Here is a 25,071-nt window from a genome sequence, read left to right as displayed (position 1 = left end):
CAGTGATAAGTCCTATATACTGCTACTACACTCTCCAAAGAAGAGATTGTGGAAAACCATAAATCTGTGCCATCCTCTTTTGATCTCTCTACCAAGGACGATGATTGTGATTTACCGTCTATGTACTGGATTTCTAAATCCACAAGAATCCATACAAACAACGTTTCATAGCTTGATCTGCAATATGTACCACCAAACCTCTTTCAAAACTTTAAACTTCTATACTCACAATTGTCAAAGAGGGTCTGCAGTCCTACCAAAACACTTGTTACTCCCGTAGTGGTATTAATTCAATGTGGATCCCGAAAAATTCGAAAGATCTTTCGGAGACAATCAGTTCAAGACTATTATCTGAATATAATAGCATTAAAACATTTGATTTTTTCAACACTGTATACTTCTCTTCCCCATACTCAGTTAAAATCCCGACTTAAAAACATTATACATCGTTGTTTTCCAAAAAAGATGGTACACCTAGATACAAATATATAGTTCTTGGTAGAGATTCCTCATACTTTGTAAGAAATAACTCCAATTCATCTTCCAAATATACAAAGGAAGATGTTTACAAAATGCTGGAATTTTAAATTGACAACATATTGGTCCAGTGTGGTCGGCATTCCAATGTGAACAAATTATGCTCCTTTACTTGCTGACCTATTCCTTCACTCTTATGAGGCTGACTTTATAGCTGATCTGATCAGAAAGAAAGAATATCGTTTGGCTAGATCCTTCAATCTCAATTTCCGCTATATAGATGACATATTATATTTAAACAATCCTAATTTCGGGGATTTGATACATCGCATCTACCCAAAAGAACTTGAGATGAAGGATACTACAGACACTGTGAAGTCAGCTTCATATCTTGATCTTCACTTAGAAATCGATGGTAAAGGAAAACTATTGACCAAACTTTACGACAAACGTGATGACTTTTCATTCAGAATTGTCAACTTTCCTTTCATCTGTGGCAACATCCCTTCGGCTCCTGCGTATTGTTCCTGGATTACATTCTTTTGATTACCGCTATGGCCTTGGTTCCCTTGATTACTCTTTGATTACCGCTATAACCTTGGTTCCCTTGATTACTCTTTCAGACACAGTACATTATCTTCTTGGGGGACTTGGAGATGATTAAGTAGGCAATGACCATTTTTACACCGAAGGTGGGGGGGGGGCAGGATTTGATGTCGGATGAGAATGTTTTTGTAACTGAAGACATAAGTAATGGGGAATTACAGATATTTTGTTATTTTTTATTATCAATGGATGATTAAAAAAATTTTTTCTAAAATTTGTTTTTTTTTCAAAGATTATGCAGAAGAGTATCAGCAATAGCCAGAGTTAACATTTTTGTTTATTGAAAATCTACATTGTTATATTGCTGATTAAAGGAGAAATATATCTTAATTTTTGTCCATGGTAGAGTAAACAAAATATTTTGCTAAAATTTGGCATATATCACTTTTTTTAATCCCATCCCAAACATTTTTAATAAAAATCTTGCCCCTCCCAAACAACAGTGTTAACATAATGTGAGCCTAAAAGCATAATGTTTACATAGCCAAGTCTCCTTAACTACATATATATTGAACCTAAAAAAAGAATCTAATAATACTGACTCAAAAATAGTCTCAATAAATCATGATATTCAAAGTATCCTGCTTTTTTTGGTTTGTTTTTTTATTCTTATTCTCTTTCAGTCTTCTAACTGTTCATATTTTATACTCCTTCATGTCTTTTTTGTTCCTTCATTAGTTTACTACAGTGTGTGTGTTTTTTTTCTTTAATTTGTTGGTATGTTTTTAATAACATTTAATGTATGTTTCAATGTTTCATGAAGCACTTCCTTTTTTTTTCATGAGTTTCATCTGTTTTTTTCTCTTTTTCTTTTTAACGACAGAGCCAAGGTGCCAACTTTTTGTTTTTAAAGGTTAGTTTTCACTGGCCGAACTTGAAAGTTATCTATAATGTATTACTATTATTACATATGTTGATTGCTACAAAATGTTTGTTTTTCTGCTGGAGCTAAGTCCAGCCCTTCTATAAGCATAAACCTGTAGCTGTCAAGTAAATCTCAAATAAAATTAAATATTTATTTCCAAATAGAACATGACTAATGGTATTGGTGTTGTCTAGGAACAAAGAAATACTTGTTGCCTGGTTAAATAAAAGAAGTAAATTTTCTAGGGGTGTAAAAAAAAATTCTGTATCTTGAGTGCTTTTATCTAACAATACTGTAGGATTTCATTTTCATTTATAAGACCATTTATACATGTTTTTTGAATATTTCATTAAAATCAATGCAATTATGAGTGCAAACATACTAAGTTTTTTTCAAACCTAATTTGCTGTTAATCTGCTGAACTGTCTTAGAGGAGATGTTTTAAAAAGTTTTTGTCACTAGACACTAAAAGATGGATGTGGAATGCCTGATGACACTGGACACCCAAATGATGAGTATCTAGATACCAAATAATGAATGGTGAATGCCTAATGACACTGGATACCAAATGACGGAGGGTGGATGCCAAATGACACTGGACACCCAAATGATGGATGATGGATCCCTTCTGACACTGAATACCAAAAGGTGGATGATGGATGCCTCATGACACTGAATACTATATGATGGAGGGTGGATGCCACATGACACTGAATACCAACATATGGACGGTGAATGCCTCATGACACTGAATACCAACATATGGACGGTGAATGCCTCATGACACTGAATACCAATTGACAGATTGTGGATGCCTCATGACACTGAATACTAAATGACGGAGGGTGGATGCCTCATGACACTGGACACCAAATGACGGAGGGTGATGCATCATGACATTGGACACCACATGATGGATGATGAACAATACCAAATGATGGAAGGTGGATTCCAGATGACACTGGATACCAAATGACAAATATAAGTTTATGAGTAAACAATGTTTATTTCTTACAGTATAATATAGTTTGGTAAAAATGTACAAGTGGGTAAAAACTTTAGTTGAATGAAAACTTTTTTTTTTTGAGTTTTAAAGACAGTGTTGATGTACTGTCTATAATGAGCACTATTTTGGAGAGAACATAGATTCTGTAAATACTAGTACATTGTGACTATGTAGGAAACCGGCTTTCTTTACGGGTAACAGTTTTCCAATTTTTTTTACAAATTAAAGATTGAATCAACTACCAAACATGACTTAATCAGAAACTGATATACACATGTATTCTATACCTTTTTTTTGCTTTATTTTTCAAGACAAATTTCAAGTGCATGGTTAAGTGAGATTTTAGCTACGTTATAGACTAAAATCAAGAAAAAAAAAGCAACAACAAAAAATCAAATTAGTGATTTTCTTTACATGTAATTAACAATTACTTGAAATAAGCAGAAATGAAAACAAAGAACAGAAATACCAACTTCATTTTTTCAGCCAACTGAAAAATCAGGTTGTAATATCTGTAAACCAAAAAATTATAAAAAAAAAACTATGGCCAATAGACTATAAACAATAACAATATAAAGAGTTCTCTGGTATAATATGCTACCAAGCCATTGAAGCTTATTCTAATTGAGTATCAAACAACTCTAGCTTTTTATTTCCTTTTAACTAATCCCATCTAGTAAAAAAACTTTTATATGCAGCATTTGTATTTTAAGGGAATCACACCACAATGGAAAAAGATTATCATAGAATATCTAACATTAAAGTAATTAATCACAGTTCTGTTCTTAGAGGACTCATGTGTCCCCACTTCTTTCCAACACTAACTGATACTCTAACTGGTACCCTCAGATTAACAACAGATCCACAGAGAGCACTGCTATCTTCCATTACTGTCCTTAATATACCTAAATAAAAATTAAAATGCACATCTTTGTTTCAAATTTGACAAAAAGTTAAGTGTAAATTATAAAATTTCTTCCAGGTTTTAACTTCCAAGTCCTAGTTAATTATCTCCCCTTAACACTGCTTTCACTGCATGTTTTACTCTTTTAATACCTACTTTTGGTATAAAAGCAAAGTTTCATGCTTCTTTCAAGAAATTATAAAAAAAAACAAAAAACAAAACTGACTTCAATTTCAACAACTTCTCCTGGTTTATATTCTGAAAACAGATCTAAAATTTTTCAGAACTTGTCAATTAATTTTACTTATGTTCTACACCTAAATCTGCCTGCTCTAGGTCTTTTGAAAACATCTGTATATTACTTATTTCCAAAATATCTTTCTTACTTGTGACTGCCTTTATATCATCATCATGAACTTCCAGGAGAATTTCATCATGTATCTGGAACACCTGCCTGCAAGTTATAAAGAAAAGACTTGAATTAGTTACATTGCATATAAACATTATTAGCATATATTTATAAGTCTTCAACTGGTCTGATTGTATCAATGAAAGTATTACACAGCACAATAATTTAGCAATCAATGACAAAATAAGTGAAAAACAAGATTTCAGAAATAAAATACATTACATAATTAATACTATAGTAATAGGAGTTTCTTTCCTTCATTCTTTTCTTCCATTACACAGAGGGGTACCATTTCTTATATGTTACTACCCCTACACCACTGAATGGAATTCACTCAAAATTCCACAAAATCCTTATTACTTGTTTTTATTGTGTACTTCCAATTCTAAATTTTGATCCAAATCAATTTGGGGGTATTTGGGGACATGGGCGTACCTCTTTTACTGTTACTCCTACAACACCACTGAGGAATTTAATGTTGCAGTATAAGCAGATGTAGTATTCTAACATACGGATATATACTTGAATGTAGAACAGGTAAATTAATGTAACCAGTAATTAAGATTGAAGTGTATATAAAATATTAAAGGCTTTGTAATGCTTAACAAAATATCTAATTAAAATATAATATGATTATAATTTTTTGAAACTGTAAAATCCAAAATTATTGCAATGTCTTTGCAAAAAAAATGTGATTATGTGAAAAATGTGACAATAAGTTTAATATTATTGTAGATGAAAAATTAAAATTTTGCTTAATTCAGGTAAAAAGGGGGATAACCTTTAACTATAACCAGATCTAAACTGTACATAATCAACTTTATCAAATTATAATAAAGATTTTGCATAATATTTATACTCGGTGTCACATAAATAACATACTGTTAAAATTTGAATAAAAATATTTTCTATGACTTTATAGACACCTACCGTCATTTCAATTGTCTTAAATGACTTGCTCATACATTTAGCCAAACGGCTTCTCCCTAAACATTGAATTGTTAAATTCCGGTCAGATTTTAATTCTCGGTGCCAATATTTACATTGTAAAAAGTCGGCCATGTTTACAGTGATCGGGTTGCTAGGAGATGTTGTTTACGTTTAAATGGTTTGTCCAAAAACCGAAGAACCCAGAATGCATTTCGGCGTTATTTCGGATATCTCGGATTTATTTTACGCGAACAACGTACAATACCGAGAAGTTGATCAAGCAGACGATTGTCACCGGAGTTCGACGGGAACTTACGAACTTCGTTGTAAACAAATCATCCCGTAGAAACCAACATGGCGGATATTAGTATGGGATTTTCCCGTAAGGATTTGTTACGCATGATTTAAGCTAATAAGCGACTTGTTTAGGGAGAAGCCGTTTGGCTAAACGAATGAGCAAGTCATTTAAGACAATTTAAACGATGGTAGGTGTCAATAAAGTCGTAGAAAATATTTTTATTCAAATTTTAACAGTATGTTATTTATGTGACGCCGAGTATAGTACAAACATCTGCACCTACTTGGCATAAGTGCTAAAACCTTTAAGACTGATAAATGGAAATAAGATCACATAAAGTCAAGGGTGAATTTAAAAACTAATCTATATCTGCAGATACCTAGCTCTAAGATGATGATGGTTTCTTAGAGCTTGTTCTATCTGTAGCATGGCAGCTTTACACAAATCTGCAGCAGAACCTTAAAAAAATGAAAGTAAATTTTGTAATACATGTTTTTTATAATGTACCACAGAGTTAAACTAATCATCTAAAAAATCTTATACACATTTTCCCAAGGAAACATTTAAAAAAAATGTTGATGAAAATAACACGTAATCAAAAACAATAAATAAATAGATAATTACACACATATATTATCATGGTTTCCTCTGAAAAAAAAAACAGCACCTTAATTAAAGGGAATATGGAAAAGTTTATTGAGGCATTTTAGGGGTGAGAATGCTGTAATTTACCTGTAATTAACTAGTTATTAAAACTTAATTTGAATAAATAGACATTTAACATCAATTATTTTATGAATAAAAATTCTTATGTAAACTACTGGTAAAAGTCTCCCCTTTGTCAATTTAGGCAAACAAATCAAAGTGTTTCCTGAGCCTTGACAATAATTTCAACAAAAGAAAAAGGACAGCAACATATAAAGTGCAATAAATAAAAATCCAAACATTTTAAAATATAAAACGTTTTTGACAGGATATGTGTGTTTTATGAATTATTCTCTATGATTTGATTGTTTTATTTACATCTTGGACAGCTTGATAATTGCAATAATGGGATAATGTGAAATAAATTAATTTGAGATAAATACTGTAATCTGATTGGTTGAAATAATTTTGTTTTATCTCAATGGATAAAAAAAATATTGGCACACCCTTATTCAGTTAAATTCAGAGCTACTTTTCTCATGTTTAAAGATGAAAATATGTTTTAAAATTAATTTATAAGAATTGGCAATGATAAAAATTTTGTCTATTGAAAAATAACATAAATTTTCCATGTGCATATTGTTTATTGTGCGAAGTGCAATAAACAAAATATGCACATGGAAAATTTATTATTTTTCAATAGACAAAATTTTTATCATTGCTAATTCTTATACGAACTAGTGATATGAAAAATTGGCTTTTGTGATTGATTGTTGTGTTAGTGTGATGCATAGTCAATCAAATTTGATTTGTTGAAAGTGATGTTCTGACATTTCTTATACTGTTCTTCTGTAACAACTGATGGCATCATAGATGGACAATTGAACAAAAATCAGTCATGGCAGATGCAAAATGTCAAGCAACCAAATCTTCCAGAGGAATCTTAGAGAAAAACTTTTAAAACCTGTGAAATTTGAATATTGCAAAATATCAACTCACATTATTTAATTTAAACATCATGCCTAGGCTCATTTGTTATGATGTTGGAATCAAATAACTTGAGTTGATATTTTGTGATACTCAACTTTCACTCATTATAAAACCTATACAATCACAACAAGCTAGAATCTTGTTATCCTACCTTGAACACAAAAGTTAACTGCCTGTCTTTCAGCCTGTGCTCTCAGTGGTGGTGAAGGGTGCTTAATATTTGGAATCATTCTCTTTCTGTTAAATATTGTACTTGTATATCCTAAATAAACAAATATAAAAAAGTTATAGGAATTAGTAACCACTTTTAACAAGAAATACAGTAGTTTGGAACAAAATCATCAGGTTTTCTCTTCAAGCCTAAGGGCCATAACTCAGCCAAAATTCATTTGACCATAACAAAATTCAAACCTGAACTGTAACTCATCTAGTTTAGCTACATATCAAATGTCAAGTTAATATCTGATACATTCAATATCTTGAAGGATGTCCAAATAAAAGCCTGGATAACTGATAATTAGATAAAAAAAATAAAGTTTGTTTTTGTCTGCAAAAACATCTCCCCTGTCCCATGAACTGTTCTGAGCATATTTGGTTCAATAGTTTCAAAGGAGTTGCACTGACAAGATAATTTATGAGGATTTTGGGCAAATTTCTAAGTTCAAAGGGGAATAACTACTACAAAAATTAGGGGATCAAAATTTCCTGGTAATATGCACTACTACATACAATGTTTAGCTGCATACCAAGTTTTGTAAAATTGGGTTCAATAGTTTGAGAGGAGTTGTGCAGACAAACTTTGTGACAGACACATGAACAGAAGGCAGACAGATGAGGCAAAAACAATATGACTTCCACCAAAGTGGGAGGAGACATAATAAATAAAAATATTCATCCAAGGGCAATACCTTAGCCAAAAAAACCTTTGATCAGAACAAAAGTAAAACTTGCTTAATTCATCTAGATATAGCTATTAACCAAATATTGAGTCAATATCTAAATGGAAATAAAAGATGTTCAAACTCGAAGAAAATATTCTCTAAAGGTAACTTGAATACTGATGTGGACTACATGATTATACATTTTAATAAATGAATTTTTATTGTATTAGTGAATAACAAACTATGAAAAATACCACTCTTTCTAAATAAACCAATTATCAATGAAGTACAAATGTTGAAATTTTAACTGCAAAAGGGAAGCTACTTTAACTAGAGGCTCTTTTAAAACAACCTGAAATCACTCACCTGGCTTGAAAATCTATCATCTATTTTCATAAAAGCAGTCATGTTTTTTCATGGATAATTCTGTCCAGTAGTTTGTTTAAAGTAAAACCATAAAAAAAAAACCAAAATGTCAAAAAAAGCATTAACACAGATTTTCATGAAAAGTGACCACAATGGATCTCATCATCCTTCACCCTGTAAGGATTTTGGTAAACTTAATGGGTTAGGAAATATATGTAGAAAACTGCTATCTGATCCCAATGTTCAATTTTTAGTAAAAGCTAGCGGCCATGTTTTTCCATGGATCAAAAACTCAACCATGATTTTGTGCATGATATCTTATGGAACAATCATAATAACTTCTGTTGAAATCTGTCTTGTAGTTTCTGAGAAAACTCTTGATAGAAACAACATTAAAAATAGCCAAAAAATGTCCAAAAAGGCAATACCTCAAACAAGGAAATCTATGAAAATTTGACCACAGATAGATCTCATCATGCTGAACACTTCTACCCCATCAGACAGAGTAAAAACTAAAGGGCATCTGCCACCTTTTGTGGAAGAGCCCTTATAAGATAAATTAAAAGAGAATATTTATATAGATTGCTACCAATATGAAATTTACCATGTTTCTGGCAAAACTCAACACACTTCTTTGAAAATTGATTTACTGCAGGTAACTTGACTGCAAAAAATGTTTAATATTAAATAAAATTCTGGCATTTCAACTATTATTCAATTTTGAAATACTTGAAAATTAGTTTGTGGTCAGATTGATACCACTTACAAAATTCTCTTCATATTGAAGCAAATTCTTCATGTTAATCATTATTAAAGGATGTATAATTTTCCAGCCATGCCGGGTGTAGATTCGAAGCATTTTTGACTGGACCATGGAGTATATCTAGTCCTTTAAAATATATAAAAATCAGTACAAAAACAGATTGTTAACCAATTCGGGGAAAAAAAAGACAAGCTAAACAGGTATATATACATACCTAGAAAACTATTCATGATTGCTTTTGCATTATCAGCACTAATCTTTAGATACTCTGCAAGTTTTTCTTTTCCTTGAAAATGTTTAAAAATGAGGCCATTGGTATGCCATCAAGCTATTAGTGTACAGTAAATTTAAAGCAAATTGTGTAATATTGAATTTAAATATTTCAAAAAAATATAAAAATTTGATATCAAAACAGAAATAAATATATAAACCACTATTATTTTTTAAAATATAAGTGACAATGAAGAAACAAAGACATTACAAAATCCCTTCTTGAAACAAATTTAACATAGAAATCTAGAAACACCGTGAGCGATCTCAAAAATAGTATTGAAAACATGTAACACTCTTAAATAAAACTTATATTCATTCAGTCACATCTACATATTATGTCTTCTCTTCATACAAAAGTTAATAAAAAAATTTTGATTGGTTTATAAGGTGTTGCACATATGAGGTCTTCACAAGTGAAATCCTTCAGGCTTAAGGTGAACTACCTTCCTATAAAATCCATAAAGGTGTCATTACAACATGTTAAACTCTAAGAGATTGTCTCCTTTGCAGACAATAATTATTTTCTTACATGTGCATCCATCTATATATGATGCCCAACCTTTCAATTTAATTTCGTCAAAATCCACTCCATTGTTTTAACTCGGCTTTTAAACCCACTTACCCAAGATAATCTCCCTTTCCTTGCATCAGACAATAATTACCTTACTTCATGCACCTTCCTAAAAAGATCTCATGCTAATCCACTGGGCTGATTGAGTGGAGTTAGACACACAAGATATGCAGACAATTTAACTGACATATGGGTGGTCAGATTGGCTGATTGACAAGCAAGGTGTTTCCTGAGTAACCCCAAACGTTTCCTTGCGAGAGACATAAAGATATATGTTACAAAACACATCTAAATACATATACATGAAAATTGAAGTATTTTGGTATATCACCTGCACCATACATAACTGAGTAAACTATTCTCTTAGTTTGTTCTCTTTCAGCTAATGTGATACTAGATACTGGTTTTCCAAGCCTGCAGAGCCAAACATAACAGTTAAGTTGTGTCTTTTTGTGAAAGAACAAAATTCATTGCACACTTATTCAAACAGAGAGCTTTCAATTTGTTACAAGAGAAACTGATCCATAAAATTCAAAAGCATGTCATTTCATCATTAGCACATACAGTTTATAATGAGATTTTTTACTTTATCCATTAATTTCTTTCTCTGATAATTTACTTCTAAATGACTGATTTGGTTTTACCACTTTGAATACGTATAGTCTTCAATTGAATTTACCAACCATTGAGAAGTAAGCTCAATGAATATATCATTATTTGACTGTTTTCTGAAGATCTGCAGGAGAATGTCATCATCTGCTAAATGGGCCAATAACCTTAACTCAATTTGCTGAAAATCTGAAAAATACAAGAAAATTGAAAAATACAAGAAAATTAAATTAATGTGTGCCATATAAATACCATAACCAATATGTCAATACCTAAAGCATTTATTTGGTATTTAAAGAACAAATTAACATGAAGGTTTGAATCCAATGTATTTTATATAAGTTGGACAAAAAATAACTAAAAGGCTGTTTAATGTATCTCTTATCTTCTGAAAAACTTTGCTAAATAACATAAAACTAATCATCCTATTCTTTAATTTCATTTTTTCTGACGTAACTCTCAAAGCTGGATGGAAAACACAGAGGTAACTCTCAGTTTATTGTGATAAGTGTGTGCCAATGAAAGGGTGCTTAACATCCATGACTTTTCACTTAAAACTCTTAGTGTAGATTCATATGCTTGTCATGAGTTCTTTGATTTGGTTACAATTTGTTTATCTTTGTACTTTACAGTAAGTTACAAAAAAACACTCTATGGATGAAAATGCATTTACAACATTTCTTTTACCTATGAAATTGGCATAGCTAGCTTACCCGCAGCTACATATGACCAAGAATCCTGACTTTTGAAAATATCCCTGGCATAGATCTCTAAGGTATCATCATTTTCTTTGTCTGAAAACATTGTAATAACAAGTTCATCAAATAAGTAAAAAAAGGTTACTTATTAATACAGCTATCCATTCGTGTAGCTTATCAATACAAAATAATTACTAGTATTTAAAATCATAGAAAAAACTTCCCTGCAACATTTACTTAGTTACCATTTAAGGTTATAGGAGATGGAAGACAAATGGCCAAGCTGCCAATTGTCTGTATCAAAAGCAACTAGGAATATTGTGAGCAACCTCACCAAGAGAATACCCCCTGCTTTAAATGGATTTATGAAATGTTAAATGTGAAACCCTGTGGTCGTCTTATCTCTCATTGAAATCCCTTAAACCATTTAGAAGGAGTTGCTCTTTTGAGAATAGTCTTACCCACTATAAAACTTTCTTGGTAATTGTTAAGTAGTATTGGAGCTTTAGGAATAGCCTGAACATTGGGTTGGTATGATGACAGACGGCCAGTTGCAGCTGAGATCTGGTCCCAGTGAGTAGATAGAGTATTATGCTGTACACAGCTCATAATTCCATCCATGTATGTTGATTTCATCTTCTGAAACTTTTATGTTTGATATTTTTGTAGCATTATAAATTGTCAATCAACAGCATAAAACATTAATATCAAACTGCATTTGGCCTTCAGAGCATTTAGTCAGACATTCCAACAATTTCTACGAAAACAAAGAAAATGGCTTTAGTAAAATCAGCAGGGCATTTAGTTACCAATAAACACCTTAAAATGGCTTAAATAAAAAATGTGGGGTCATAATACGAACACAGTCAATTTTATGTAAGAAACTGAAAACTCAAAAAATGAAAATGGTTTACCCTAAATTCATAGATGAGAAAATGTTGTCCAGTATATAACGGTCTATACTCTAAGATGGGAGAATTTTGACATTATTTATAAGTAATACCTGTCTGTATTCAAGAACTATGCCTGGTAATGGGTGAATTTCTATGAGTTGTTGTAAGACAACCTCTGATGTTGATATCTGATGTCCTACTGATGTCTTGGTTAACTTCCTCTTATGTGGTAATTTAGTATCTAATTTTAACTCCTCAAAAAGAACCTAAAAATTTAATCATTATAAACACCAACTTGCAAAATCAATTTAAATGAAACAAAGATATTGCATCCTAATCCGATGTCATGTTAAAGATACCCCACTCAATCAGTTCTGTGAAGTTAGGATATTTAGTAAACAAAGTATATAAGTTGGGAACCTGGAAAGAGGAGACACAGTACTAGCCCTCATTGGAAAGCAATGAAACATATATCTAAGCAAATAAGCCAAGAAATATGTTACAGAAAAGTGTATAGGACAACATGATTACAATAAAACCACCAATGAGTGGGAGTATTATATTTGTTACAGACAAGTTATTACTATATTGCTCTTGAGACCATTAAAATGTTTTCAAATGAATATACAGTTTTAATACATTTTGTCCATGTCATTGGATCTCACATAGATCTCTTGGGTTAAAATGTACTTGTATACATACAGATTGGAAATTGAAGGTGAAAATAACCTACTTGTCTAAGTTGAGCTGTACTGTTGATAACAAATGAGTGACCAACACTATCATAAGCCTCCTGTTCCAGTTTCTGTAACTTTTTCTTAAAATAAAGAATAGAATAAATAAAAAGACAAACAAATACACAATGAATATGCAAAGTAATCATGAAAGAACAAGTATTCTGAGAGTATTGCATGGCAATACAAAGTCCCCTACCAGAAAAAATTCTGTTGAAGAGAACAGAATGCTAACTTCATGCATAATTTGTTAACTGGAAACTAAGCCTGCATTAATTATCTGAGTTCATGGGCCATAACTCAGCAAAAAAATCAACAGACCAGAACAAAATTGGAACTGGGTCTGTAACTTGCTATGATAAAGCAATGTACAAAAAAATATCATTTGTATATCTGCAAGAATGACAAAAAAAATGTACGGAAAGCTGAGTTATTCTATGAATTTTCTAAGTCCAAGGGCCATAACCCAGCATAAACTTGACAGACCTGAACAACATTTGAACTTGATCTGTAACTTGCCATGATAAAGCAATATACCAAATACCAAATGTATATCTGTAAGCATGATGCATAAAAGTGCAGAAACTGATTTGCCAGATTGTTTGATGGACAGATAAAGTGTAAACTTAAGGTCCCCTTCAGCCATAGTCGATTGTAGGAGACTAATAACATCCAAGGATCATTTCATAAAATTTTGAATGTAAAGGATAAATGAAGGGTTAAAACAAAATAGATGCAAAAAAAAACTCCAGTTCAATTTTATTACACTTACAGTTTTCAACAACATATTTGTACAACAGTTACAAAATTAATACATTTAAAATCTTGTAAAACAGTTAAAAACATTCACATGATAGAAACAGTTGAGATTTTATGGTCTTTTCAGGAAATTGGTGTTTTTTAAGTAAATATGAGATAAAAAAAATGTGTGTGTGTGTTCATGTGTACAGTGCTTAAATCTTTCGCATATTCAATATTAATACATACTTTTAAAGCATCGGAGAACAGGAGTAGTTTGTCTGTATCAATCTGCACCTCTTGACATTCCATATAAGCTATCAAAGGCACAAGCTTGGTTTCTAAACAACAAAATAAGTTCCATAACTCTCTGTTCTGTAATTTCTGAAACAATCTTCCCATCAGCATTCCGAGTAAAAGGAGATCACTTTTCAGTAACTCAGGGCAATTAACACCTTTTTTCTAAAATAAAACATAATTTTTAAAACAAGTTATGGGTGACAAAAAGTTTCGTGCTTTTAAACTCTATTTCTTTACATATACATTTAAACTACCAGTAAACTTTACATTTTTGTTTTAAAAAAAAATTGACAGCTGAGCAAAAAATGCATTTTGCTATGTGAATCCCCCAAATTGATTCAGATCAAATCTAAAATAAGAGTGTACAATGGGGAACATGTAATAAAGATTCTGTTGAAGTTTCATTCATTGCTATTCAGTGTTGTAAGAGGAGTAACAGATAAGAAATGGTTCCCTAATGTCCCCACATTTATAAATGACAAACATTGTTTTGCTTTGTGAGAACCCTAAACTTAATTCAGATCAATATCTAACATAAGAGATGCACAATGAGAACATGTGACAGTGGATTCCACTTAATCCCATACCTCTTAATTGCATATTCCTATTAATTGCATTTTCCAACCTATCCATTTTTAAAAAATCCTCTTATTTGCATAACATAAGACCAAAAATTACAAAATTCCTCTTAATAGCATGAATATTTTCAAAATTTACTCAAAATTGTACCTAACTGAGTAAAACAACAATATATATGGTTAGTGAAATACATCAGTTGGTACCCCTCCTTCCCCAGTTTATTAAAGAACTACTAGACACTATGCAAGGGATCTATTAGACATGATAAAAGAATACGTCAAAATTAAACATTAAAAATGACAGGCATTTTCCCTTGAAATGATGATTTCTGTTAATTGCATATTAATGTTAACTGCTTATTTCTTTTCTGACAAATTGTCTATGTAATTAACAGGAATCCACTGTATGATGAGTCTGTAAAAGTTTCATAGTTTCATTCAATTCCACTCAGTGGTGTAGCAGGACTAATGGATAGGGAACAGGTACCCCCTCTGCATAGCAGAAAGAGGGAATGACAGATTGACACCCCTATCATTATATAACCCCCATTTTGCAAGTGGGGAAATAAAAAAGGATAAGTTTAGCTTCAATAACATAACTTATGATTATAGAATGTTACCTGAATAATGAGTAATGTAATACATCTTAACTCCTGTTAGACAAACAAATTCACCAAATGACTGTTAAATTACATGACGAAGATGTACACATGAAAAATGTTTCAAAAGAAGTTAAAACAGACACCACTGCAATTTGCATATAATTTGCATTACAAGAGGGAAAACCCAATTGCAATTATCACAATTTATTTCACGAAAAATACACAAAAAATATGTAGAATTTATTAAATACAATAAAAAAAAGAGAAAAATATTTTGGTTGGCAAAAAATCATATTTCAATTCCATACTATGGTACTTTTACAACTTTTTGATGCAATTGTAAATTATACACTAAATCAGATTTGAAATGCTTCAAAGTAAAACTGGTAAATAGTAATAAAGCATAAACATAAGAGTGGTTGTAGAATATGATTCATTTGAATATAAACAATAACACTTTGACAGACTTGTTTATGATTTAAACATATTCTACTCCCTCAGAACAAAACCTATTGAACAAAAGTAAATCATACTTATTCAGCCTTTCCCTATTTCTATGTATAGAGTTTATTTACAGGTTTCCATAGACTTTTACCAAATTTCTCTACATATGCTACCTGAAGTATTTAGAAACACAAGGTCTTAGTAGAGTAAAAACTATGAAACTATAAGAAGTATACCACACCTTATCATAACTTAGATTAACAGACTTCAAACTGTCCTCAAAAGATGATGTTGGATTATCAGGGTCTAACAACCATCCAGCAATCTGTGGGTCAAGAACATTCCAGTCATGTATTGCAACTAAAAAAAAATAAAATAAAATACATATATAGAAGATACTCTTCTTTGTTTTTTTGGGTTTTTTTGTAAGTTTTGTCAATAGAATAGCACAACTCAATAAAATAAAACAGATGATCACCTTCTTGCAATCATTCATTGCTAAATTCTATTTAACAGACATAAATGTAAATAAATAATGGTAAAAAAAATTTCGTAACAGTTAATCAAGGTTCTATTGTCAGCACAGTATCATTTTTTTTTTTTACAAAAGTTTGGAACACAGACAAATATTGTTTTAAAATACTTATGTATGACTAAATGTTTCATGCCTTTGGGATCTACAAAAATCTTCTTGAACAGCAATATAAATAGTTCTTTAGCTCCATAACAAACTTTTCTTGATGTATCCTTAAAGATAGACTCCCATAGTTTCCTGAAAATAGACAAAAAGCAGCTGTTTGTGTTGTACAAAAAATATTCAATGGCTGACTTAATGTAATTCATAGAAAAGAGAACAAAATAGTGTGCAAAACAGAGTGCAGAAACATTCACAAAGGAAAACTCATCAAGGTGAACAGTAGCATAGTGTCTTCTGCTTTTATATTAGGCCAAATAAAATCTGTTACATGTCAGAAGAAAAATGGGTCAGTAGGTCGGGAATTATGTTATTTTATTTACTTATTTTTTTTCCCAAATTTCATAGGTAACAACTTCAAAACATCTTATTAACCACCTGAACTTTGTGGAAACCACAAACTGACTACCATCTGTAAAATGTCAGGTTGCATGGTAGTACTTTTTGTTGTTTGTTAACTTGAAAATAAGTCAGTTGAGGGGTCAAGGCATGAGTCAATCAGGTAACAGGAAACAGAAGTATAATTTTATTTGGCCTTACACCTGCAAAAGTTGTTCATGTCATGTCTTATTAAAGGGGATAAAGAAGGAAATACAGTTGTGGTGAAATTAGAAACAGTCAGCAAGTCTCCTGGTAGAATATTTGTATCTGGCATGATTATGATCAATGAGTTAATGATGCTGAGTGCATAACTGATTTTCAGCAACACATTATACATGCCAACTACATATTAGATAATACAAAAATTAAAACAAACCAATTTAAATAATATCTTTCTTATTTTCAATAATATGCAATGATAAAAATAATAATTCAATTTATGACAAACTTAACTTTCAAATATGAGAGTCAGAGAAACAAATAGTACCTCAAAAATGGTATGTCAGTTTCTCCAGCACCTGTAGGTATACTGTACAGTATCAAAGAGTCCTTCTTTGTTGTTGTCTCACTGTTAGATAGTCCGAACACAATAAAGGTTACCTGCGAAATATCTCTTGTATAGAAATATTTGTGGAAGTAGGATTCTTGGAATTTTTTAAGGAATGTCTGTTATATTTTCTCGGTCTATGAGGAAATAACCTCAATCATGGCGTGCACATTAAATAACCTGTGTAGAAAGTTATTTTCAAGTGTGCACCACAAACTTTGAGGATATTTCAAATATACATAAAAATATAACAGTCATTCCTTATAATTTAATTATTATCAAAATTTAAGGAGTAAATCAGCAAAAAAAGGTTGATGACCTCACTGGCTCATTACAAAATTTGGTCTGTGAGATAATGAACAAAATTTTTGATCCAATCAGAAAGAGTGTTACATCTGAAATTAAATTATATGTGATTTAACCTAAATCCTTACAGGTCATTAAAAATTCAAATGAAATGAATGAAAATAAGTAAATGTTCAGATAAAACAAAATTACAATGTAACTCAAATGGTGACTGATCTAGGAAGGATCCTCTCCAAAATGAAGTGTGTCCTTTACCCATTTGAGCCTATGTTGACAATGGAAATTTTTCATACTGTAAGAAACTACAAAAATTTATTTTTCAATATGGGCTTTTCCAGAAAAAAAGGTGCCTACTCAGGAAAGATTGCCATTGATATAGAACTGTCTTAGTGTGTGTGAGGGGTGTTAACTGCATTTAAAAACTGAGGTAAGTTTTAATCAAAATCTATTGGTGGTACCCATAAATTTCAAGGGTGTTCTGATCCAGTAGACATTTTTTTCTAGAAAAGCCCCATGCAAAGTTTAAGAGATTTTGAACTTACATAAGCTGATTCTTTAATTTGTGGCATATTTCATAAAAAATGCAGTTTTACGACAAATTGTTGCACAATAAGTGATGCTAAGAATACCCTCAATCCACCGTTTCTGTCAAACCAGGAAAAGAGAGATACAGTACAAGTCATCATGCAAAACCAATATACAAAATACCTTAAGTATTCCTTCAAATAGATTCTGAGAAATCTAATATAGACATTTCAATTATGCATAATCTAAAAAGTTACTAATTTTTAGGGTAAACAGAAGTAAATATATTTTACATTTACCACTTTATACAAATTATGCCTTAGTACTAAAACAGAACACAACATGAATTAAGGCATACCCCTTAGCCCTGTACAGGAAGTTGATATCCAACAACACCCAAAATGGCTTACAACTAATGCCCAATCTACATGAAGTAGCACCCAAAATGGCTTACAACTAATGCTCAATCTATATGAGGCTACACACAAAATTTGAAATAAATCCATCAATTCAAAGCCGAGATTTTTGTGCTAATAACAGGAATTTGATATATCCAACAGCACTGCAAATGGCTTACAATGTAACCCCCATCTTTATAAAGCTGCACAATAAATTTGAAATCAATCCATCCATTGAGTGCATAGATCATAGTGACAAAATTCGGACTGATAGACAGACAGACAGAATGATGCATGATCAGAAAGAATGATGAAAGGACAAGGTGATTCCAATATTCTACCCACTGGTTGAGTAGTATAATAATTGGATAACAACAATAAACATACAGTACCTGATCTATGCATTTGGGCTTTTGGTTCTGTTGTTTTTTCTGCAATCATTAATATTCATTATATATTCATATAATATTATTTTAGTCAAGAAATGGATGTTATGAGGCAAATGAGAGGTGAATGGTTAAATCCTGATTTGAATATATATAGCTGTTACTGGAATTAAAATAAATTTTAATCCAAAAAGGTACAAGTAAAGACCCAAGAAAACCAAACATATCAGACTTGACCAGAGGCATATTTCTGCATTGTTAACTTCAGTATTTAAGTAGTTCATAAATGGCAGTAACTTCGAGCATGATGAGGATGTGTGATGCATTCTTACAAATATTCCAACGACCCTTTTCTTATATATTTCAATTCATGAAATGAAGCTACATACCTTGGTAGCACCATCTCTCAGTTGATTACCAGCATCTTTATACATCAGAGTTAGAAGTATTTCTTTGGTTTCTTCAACTTTCTTCAGTAATTCCATCCTCTCATCAGAATTCAATGACAGAACATTGACATGACTTTGCTCAGATTGCTTTTAAATGTATATATGAAAAGACAAAGACTATTATTTACTTAAAATCTGACAACTGTTAGTACCTTTTAGATTTTACCTGTGAAATGTTTGAATCATGGATAATCTCATGCAGATACATTTTTGTAATAACTAAAAGTTAAAAATCTTTTCAATGAAGTTCAAAGGAATTAAAAATAGGGCATCTAAAACAATATGAAACAACAAATCAAACTCAAATTCAAAATTTTTCTAGACTCCATTATCTCAAAATAACTACTATTAATCCTAGACTATTCATACTTTAAAAATAAATAACTCAAATTCATCGAAAAAAAATTTGACAGGAAAAATAACTGAATATGAGTTATCTAGACTCCATAATACCCCCCTCCCCCCAAAAAAGACTAACTACTATTCCAAGAAAGATAACTAAAAAAATTGTGGGGGTAAAAACAATTTAAAATGGCCATAACTTTTGTGTATAATCTACTGAAACTGAAAAAAACTTTATTTAATTTTTACTTGGAAGTCACATGACTTCTAAGTCTCAAAACCATGTCAATCAAAATGACTTCCGGTTTATAACTGCCTTCAAAGTACTTCCACCACGAAAGAGATCTGGCAGATGAATATTAAAATGAACCAAAATGATTATTTGGCATAAATATATTGCCTGTTTTTACAGTACTTGATTGAAATAATATTTTTCATGATTCACTGTCAAAGAAAAAATCAAATACATATATAATATAGAAGTTTGAACTATATTTTATGAATGCCTTTGATATCCATATATGGATTCCACGTGATTGGCTACGTTTAAAACTAAAAATAGATTGTCAAGATCACACATTGAGAAATAAAATGAAAACAAAATGAAACGAGTCAAAAAAAAAGAGAAAACGAAATTTAAATTGAAATTCTGAATCATCAGATTTGTGTGAATGTGTAGTTTTAGTAGTGGTGAAAGCACTGATCCCATTGTAAATAATTATTATTTTTTGGAAATAAAGAAAAAAAATTACCATAAGCGGATTATAAAGTTTCTAAAATACCTATAAATGTCTCATGACTTCCGAGGTTCAACGCCATCAGCGCTTTGATTAACAACTCATCAAATTTGGACAACCAACGGACAGACTGACAAGTGGGCACTCAACTACAATATTTTTAGATAATACCACACCTCTTCGTGTGACGGGTTATATAAAGTGTCTTAGAATATTCAGCTGAAATGGAGACAATTACAGGGCTTCCTCTCTGTCCAAGAGAGCCTTTATTGGGCACAGTCATATTTAAAGGAATTTTTCATAAAAAAATTCTTTACAGCATTTATTTTATGGTCTTTCCAGAAACTGGTGTCACCATTGTCATTTCTGGTTGTCAACTATTCCTTCAAACCAAATAAGTCATTACAACTTTCTAATTTAGAGTATCTGCTTTAAGGATTGTGATCTCAATAACTCACATGATGAAATGAAAATTACAATCAATTCTATTTAGTACAATTTTAAGTGTTATTACTGCATTGTAATACAATAAATACATGAAAGCTCTTCCATGATATACAATACCATTTATTTCATATGATCCTTTGATCAATATAAGGCAAAAAAAAATAATCATGCACTAGCAATTATAAAAAGTCAAATAAAACTCTTATACAACATAAATTAATAAACAGCTGTGACATGTAAATTTGTCCCTTTTTCTTGCGTTATACATGCAAACTAGAGGCTCAAGAGAGCCTGAATCGCTCACCTGGTTAACCATTTGCTTATTTGAAAAACTTGAGGAATGAGACAGGCTAAGTTAAAATCAACTAAATTGTCAAATGCAAGAAATGCTTTTCATAGCATTTTCATGATCTGAACCAGAATTTTGCTAAAGGCAACAATTTTTTAATTTTTTTCAAAAACCTGTCGTATGACCCCTAAGTTCCATTTTTAGTATAGTAAGGCCATATCTATTCACTGATTAAAAATCACAAGAGTCACTTTGAGCACAATACACTAAAGAAATATAATGCTTATTTTCATTCAATGATCTCAAATGGTTTTAGAGAAGAAGATTTTCAAAGTTGTACATGTGAAAAAAAAAACAACAAAACTGTTTCAGGGGTCGTAACTCCTACATTAGTCAATGAATGGTTTTGAAAATTTCAACATAGGTCCTTCTCATAATGCTTAACAATTTTATACGTGCCAGAAATTTGCTAAAGGCAACGGTTTTTGAGTTATTTGCAAAAAACTGCCATCTGACCCCTATGTTCTATTTTTAGTAATGACGGCCATGTGTTTCCATGAATCAACAATCCCATCTGTTAATTTGCGTGGGATACCCTAAGGAACATATATATCAACTTTCACTGAATTCTGTGCAATGGATTTTGAGAAGATTTTCAAAGTTGCACATGTGAAAAATGCAAAAAAAACTTTCAGGGGCTCCTACATCAGTTGACCAATCGTTTTGAAAATTTAGGCATAGGTCCATCTCATGTTGCTAAACAATATTACATGTGCCAGAAATTTGCTAAAGGCAACGGTTTTTGAGTTGTTTGCAAAAAACTGCAATCTGACCCCTATGTTCTATTTTTAGTAACAGTGGCCATGTTTTTTCATGGATCAAAAATCCCAACCGTCATTTTGTGCAAAACACCCTAAGGAACAATTATGCCAAGTTTAAAACCTGTCAGTCCAGTAGTTTCAGAGGAGAAGACTTTTTTCAAATTAGTCCACGACAACAACAGACGCCAAGTGATGGCATAAGCTCACTTGGCCTTCAGCCAGGTGAGCTAAAAACTCAGAATTAGAAGAAACACTGAAAATCACAAGGGATCTTTCTTCCTATAAGCATCTTTGAATTTCACACATTGAATGACCAATAAACAGCAGTACACCATAATATGTCAGATGACATTAAAATAAAACAAAACAGAATTAAATTTATTAACACAACTCAACATTGAAATTAACATTTAATATGGAATCACCAATTGTATGGTCTTCTTTTTCCCAGTTTTATCCTCAGAGATCTTTGATTTCTTATATGGGGCAAAGAATGGGGCTATTTTTCTTTTATTATTCAGATTTGATGATTTATTCTTGGCTGTTTAAGTAAAAACAATCATGGATTTGAATTATCTAAAGATAGAATTTATGAAAAGAACTAGAATTTTTTTTAAATTATAAAATGGATGTAACAACAAAGTCTACAGTAGTTTTACTTCAATTAAAACTTAGAATAAAAAACAGTGTTAAACATGTTATAGTAATACAATACAATAAAATATTTTACTATTGAGATAATTAGGTTAAAGAATGATTATTTGTCAAATCACTGGAAACTGAAGTTGTAACTGGATAACATGTGTCAATTGCTAACTTGGAGGTTGTACTTTCCCTTTAAATTTATTGTGTTTTGTCTTGTTTTTTTTTACAACAAGATTGCTGGTTTGTATAATGTTGATAGCATTTTAATACAATGTGATAGGAGCTAGCCTCTCAGTATCAGTCATATTCATTGTCAAAAGCTAAATGTTAAATTTTGATAAAAAAATTTCAGTTGGTACCATTGTATAAAAGACAATTTTCCAGAAAAAAAATGTATACTATTATTATGTAGCAATTAAGCATTAGTATGTTGAGCATTAAAATCTTACTATCTTCAATGGCAGTGTTTTCATTTTTCTCCATTTCTTTCCTGAAATTATAAAATATATAATACATGTACATGTACAAACATTTGACACTAGTGGTCTTTTTTAGGAGTATGACAAAAGCAGAGAGAATTCTAAACACTTTATTCACAGACTTTAATGGCAACTTTATAGCTGCCATTTCAAATTTGCTGATAAATCAACAATCAAACAAAACAAGAGTTCAGTACAAAATAGAAACTACATTAACAACCTCCTTAGATTCCTGTTATTATTCAGTGCCAGTGGATAAAATAAATGGAATTGCGAGTCAAATCCATAATAAAGAATCAATTTGATAAACTTCACATGATTAGTATGATATATTCTTTGACCATAGTTGTATTTCTATGACCACAAACTGTATGACTAAATTATTCATTCTTGCTATAATCAATGTACTAATCACTTAAATGAGACGAACCTTAACTGGTGGTGTTCTATCAACCTTTTAGAAATGGAACTGACAGAATCTCTAGTCACACCAGTCACATTTTCTGGGCCATTGTCTGAATTGAAACCCATGTCTATTGTTGGTGGAATATATATTGTACTGTCTCTCAGCAAAAATATTTTCTCTTTTGATGTTGTTTCCATTTTTCCAATCAGCTTAGTTTTTATTCCTACATTTTCATCCAAAATAAGTTGCCTCCATTCAGAGCAGTCAATCCCGGCCTTGGACTGATCAAAAGAAGCTTTTAAACAGGATGACATTTTATCTTTGAGGAGATTTTCACCATTCTTAGAAACTTTTCCCTTAATAATATCCTTGTTACACACCTTACACTCACTTTTTACAACGGGAAACACATCTGGAGAACTTGGTGATAGTGACAAAGGATTGGACTCAAATGATACACTAAATGAGCCATCACCAGTCTCATCTAAAATCTTTTCTACTGAACAAATGTTGACATCATACTGGTTCAAACTGTCAATAACTGAAGACCTGGAGTTAGCAATTTCAAAAGGATTTGTAATTAATGGAGCAGTTTGTTGAGTGTGGGCATGATCAACAATAGAACTTGTACAAGTACTTTGATTAAAGTTTAACTGTTGATAATACATCTTTTTCCTTGGCATCTGATTTGTACTAGGAATCACAGTATGTCTGTCATTTGCATCAGAGAATGATTGTAATTTACCATCCTCGATTATATTGGCTGTTGATTGGCTGTCCTGTTGAGTAGATCCAATCTTTGCTCTGTACACCGATTGATAATACCTATTTGTACCTGCAGAAGATAAAAGTATTAGACAATGGTAATGATTTTAACTGTTATAATAATATTTGAGAAACACTTATTTTTCATCTATTAAAAAGAAATGTCAATTAGAGGCTTTGAAGTGCCTGAATTGCTCAACTTGCTTGATAAACTACATACATTTCTTTTTTTTTTCATTGATAAAAATCCAAAGTAACTTTGTGCAGAATAATCTAAGGAACCATTATACCAACTTCCATTGATATATGTCCAGTAGTTTCTGAGGAGAAGAAAGTAATTACATCAAAAACAGCAACAACAACAAAAATATCCAAAAAGGGCAATAACTCCAACATGGAAATTAAACCACAGATAGATCTGATCATTCTGAACACTTTTACCTAGAACTTGGCTAAACCTAACGGTTTTGAAGATATATGCAAAAAACTGCTGTCTGAGCCACATGTTTTACTTTTAAAAACAGTGTCCCTGTTTTTTTTTTCACAAGTTAAAAATCCAAACAGCCATTTTGTGCAGGACACCCAAAAGAACAAGCATACATACTTTCATTGAATTCTTTTAAGTATTTTCGGAGAAGAATATTTCAAAAAAAAGTTAATGACAATGATGAAGACGGACACCAATTGATGGCAATATATAAGCTCACATGTCCTATGGGCAGGTGATATAAAAATTGCTATTACAGAAGAAATAATGCACATATACTCTAACATTATTTTTGGCTTTCCTTTCTAGCTTAATTATAGTTGTTAAACTACACATACAAGAATACACACTATTTCTAATTTGCTAACTTCCATATTCTGTCTTAAA

At 31.3% G+C, this 25,071-nt stretch overlaps 1 protein-coding gene across 2 annotated transcripts in view; it reads right to left on the bottom strand.

The window, feature by feature from the left end:
* Window positions 1–2,934: 2,934 nt before the first annotated feature.
* LOC148622739 (DNA polymerase nu-like) overlaps window positions 2,935–25,071 on the bottom strand; it is a 29,510-nt gene continuing 7,373 nt past the window's right edge. The window contains exons 3-23 of one of the 2 annotated variants that reach the window (XM_088572887.1): window positions 23,457–24,267; window positions 22,997–23,037; window positions 22,328–22,443; window positions 19,207–19,353; window positions 18,824–18,862; window positions 17,143–17,255; window positions 16,249–16,352; window positions 15,822–15,940; window positions 13,906–14,118; window positions 12,918–13,001; window positions 12,295–12,450; window positions 11,753–11,936; window positions 11,307–11,387; window positions 10,668–10,782; window positions 10,316–10,398; window positions 9,355–9,426; window positions 8,982–9,041; window positions 7,282–7,392; window positions 5,875–5,953; window positions 4,245–4,312; window positions 2,935–3,859 (exon numbers count right to left, since the gene is read on the bottom strand). In XM_088572887.1, the coding sequence (XP_088429013.1) occupies window positions 3,726–3,859; window positions 4,245–4,312; window positions 5,875–5,953; window positions 7,282–7,392; window positions 8,982–9,041; window positions 9,355–9,426; window positions 10,316–10,398; window positions 10,668–10,782; window positions 11,307–11,387; window positions 11,753–11,936; window positions 12,295–12,450; window positions 12,918–13,001; window positions 13,906–14,118; window positions 15,822–15,940; window positions 16,249–16,352; window positions 17,143–17,255; window positions 18,824–18,862; window positions 19,207–19,353; window positions 22,328–22,443; window positions 22,997–23,037; window positions 23,457–24,267 (2,930 nt within the window). In that variant the 3' untranslated portion in view covers window positions 2,935–3,725. The remainder of the gene's footprint in view (window positions 3,860–4,244; window positions 4,313–5,874; window positions 5,954–7,281; window positions 7,393–8,981; window positions 9,042–9,354; window positions 9,427–10,315; window positions 10,399–10,667; window positions 10,783–11,306; window positions 11,388–11,752; window positions 11,937–12,294; window positions 12,451–12,917; window positions 13,002–13,905; window positions 14,119–15,821; window positions 15,941–16,248; window positions 16,353–17,142; window positions 17,256–18,823; window positions 18,863–19,206; window positions 19,354–22,327; window positions 22,444–22,996; window positions 23,038–23,456; window positions 24,268–25,071) is intronic. The other variant, XM_088572888.1, reaches the window with a different exon arrangement.

Source organism: Perna viridis, chromosome 3 (assembly GCF_037379345.1).
Source record: "Perna viridis isolate PV_CMFRI_1.1 ecotype Kerala chromosome 3, ASM3737934v1, whole genome shotgun sequence".
NCBI classification, from domain to species: Eukaryota; Metazoa; Mollusca; class Bivalvia; order Mytilida; family Mytilidae; genus Perna; species Perna viridis.
This window is presented reverse-complemented; position numbering and strand designations above follow the sequence as displayed.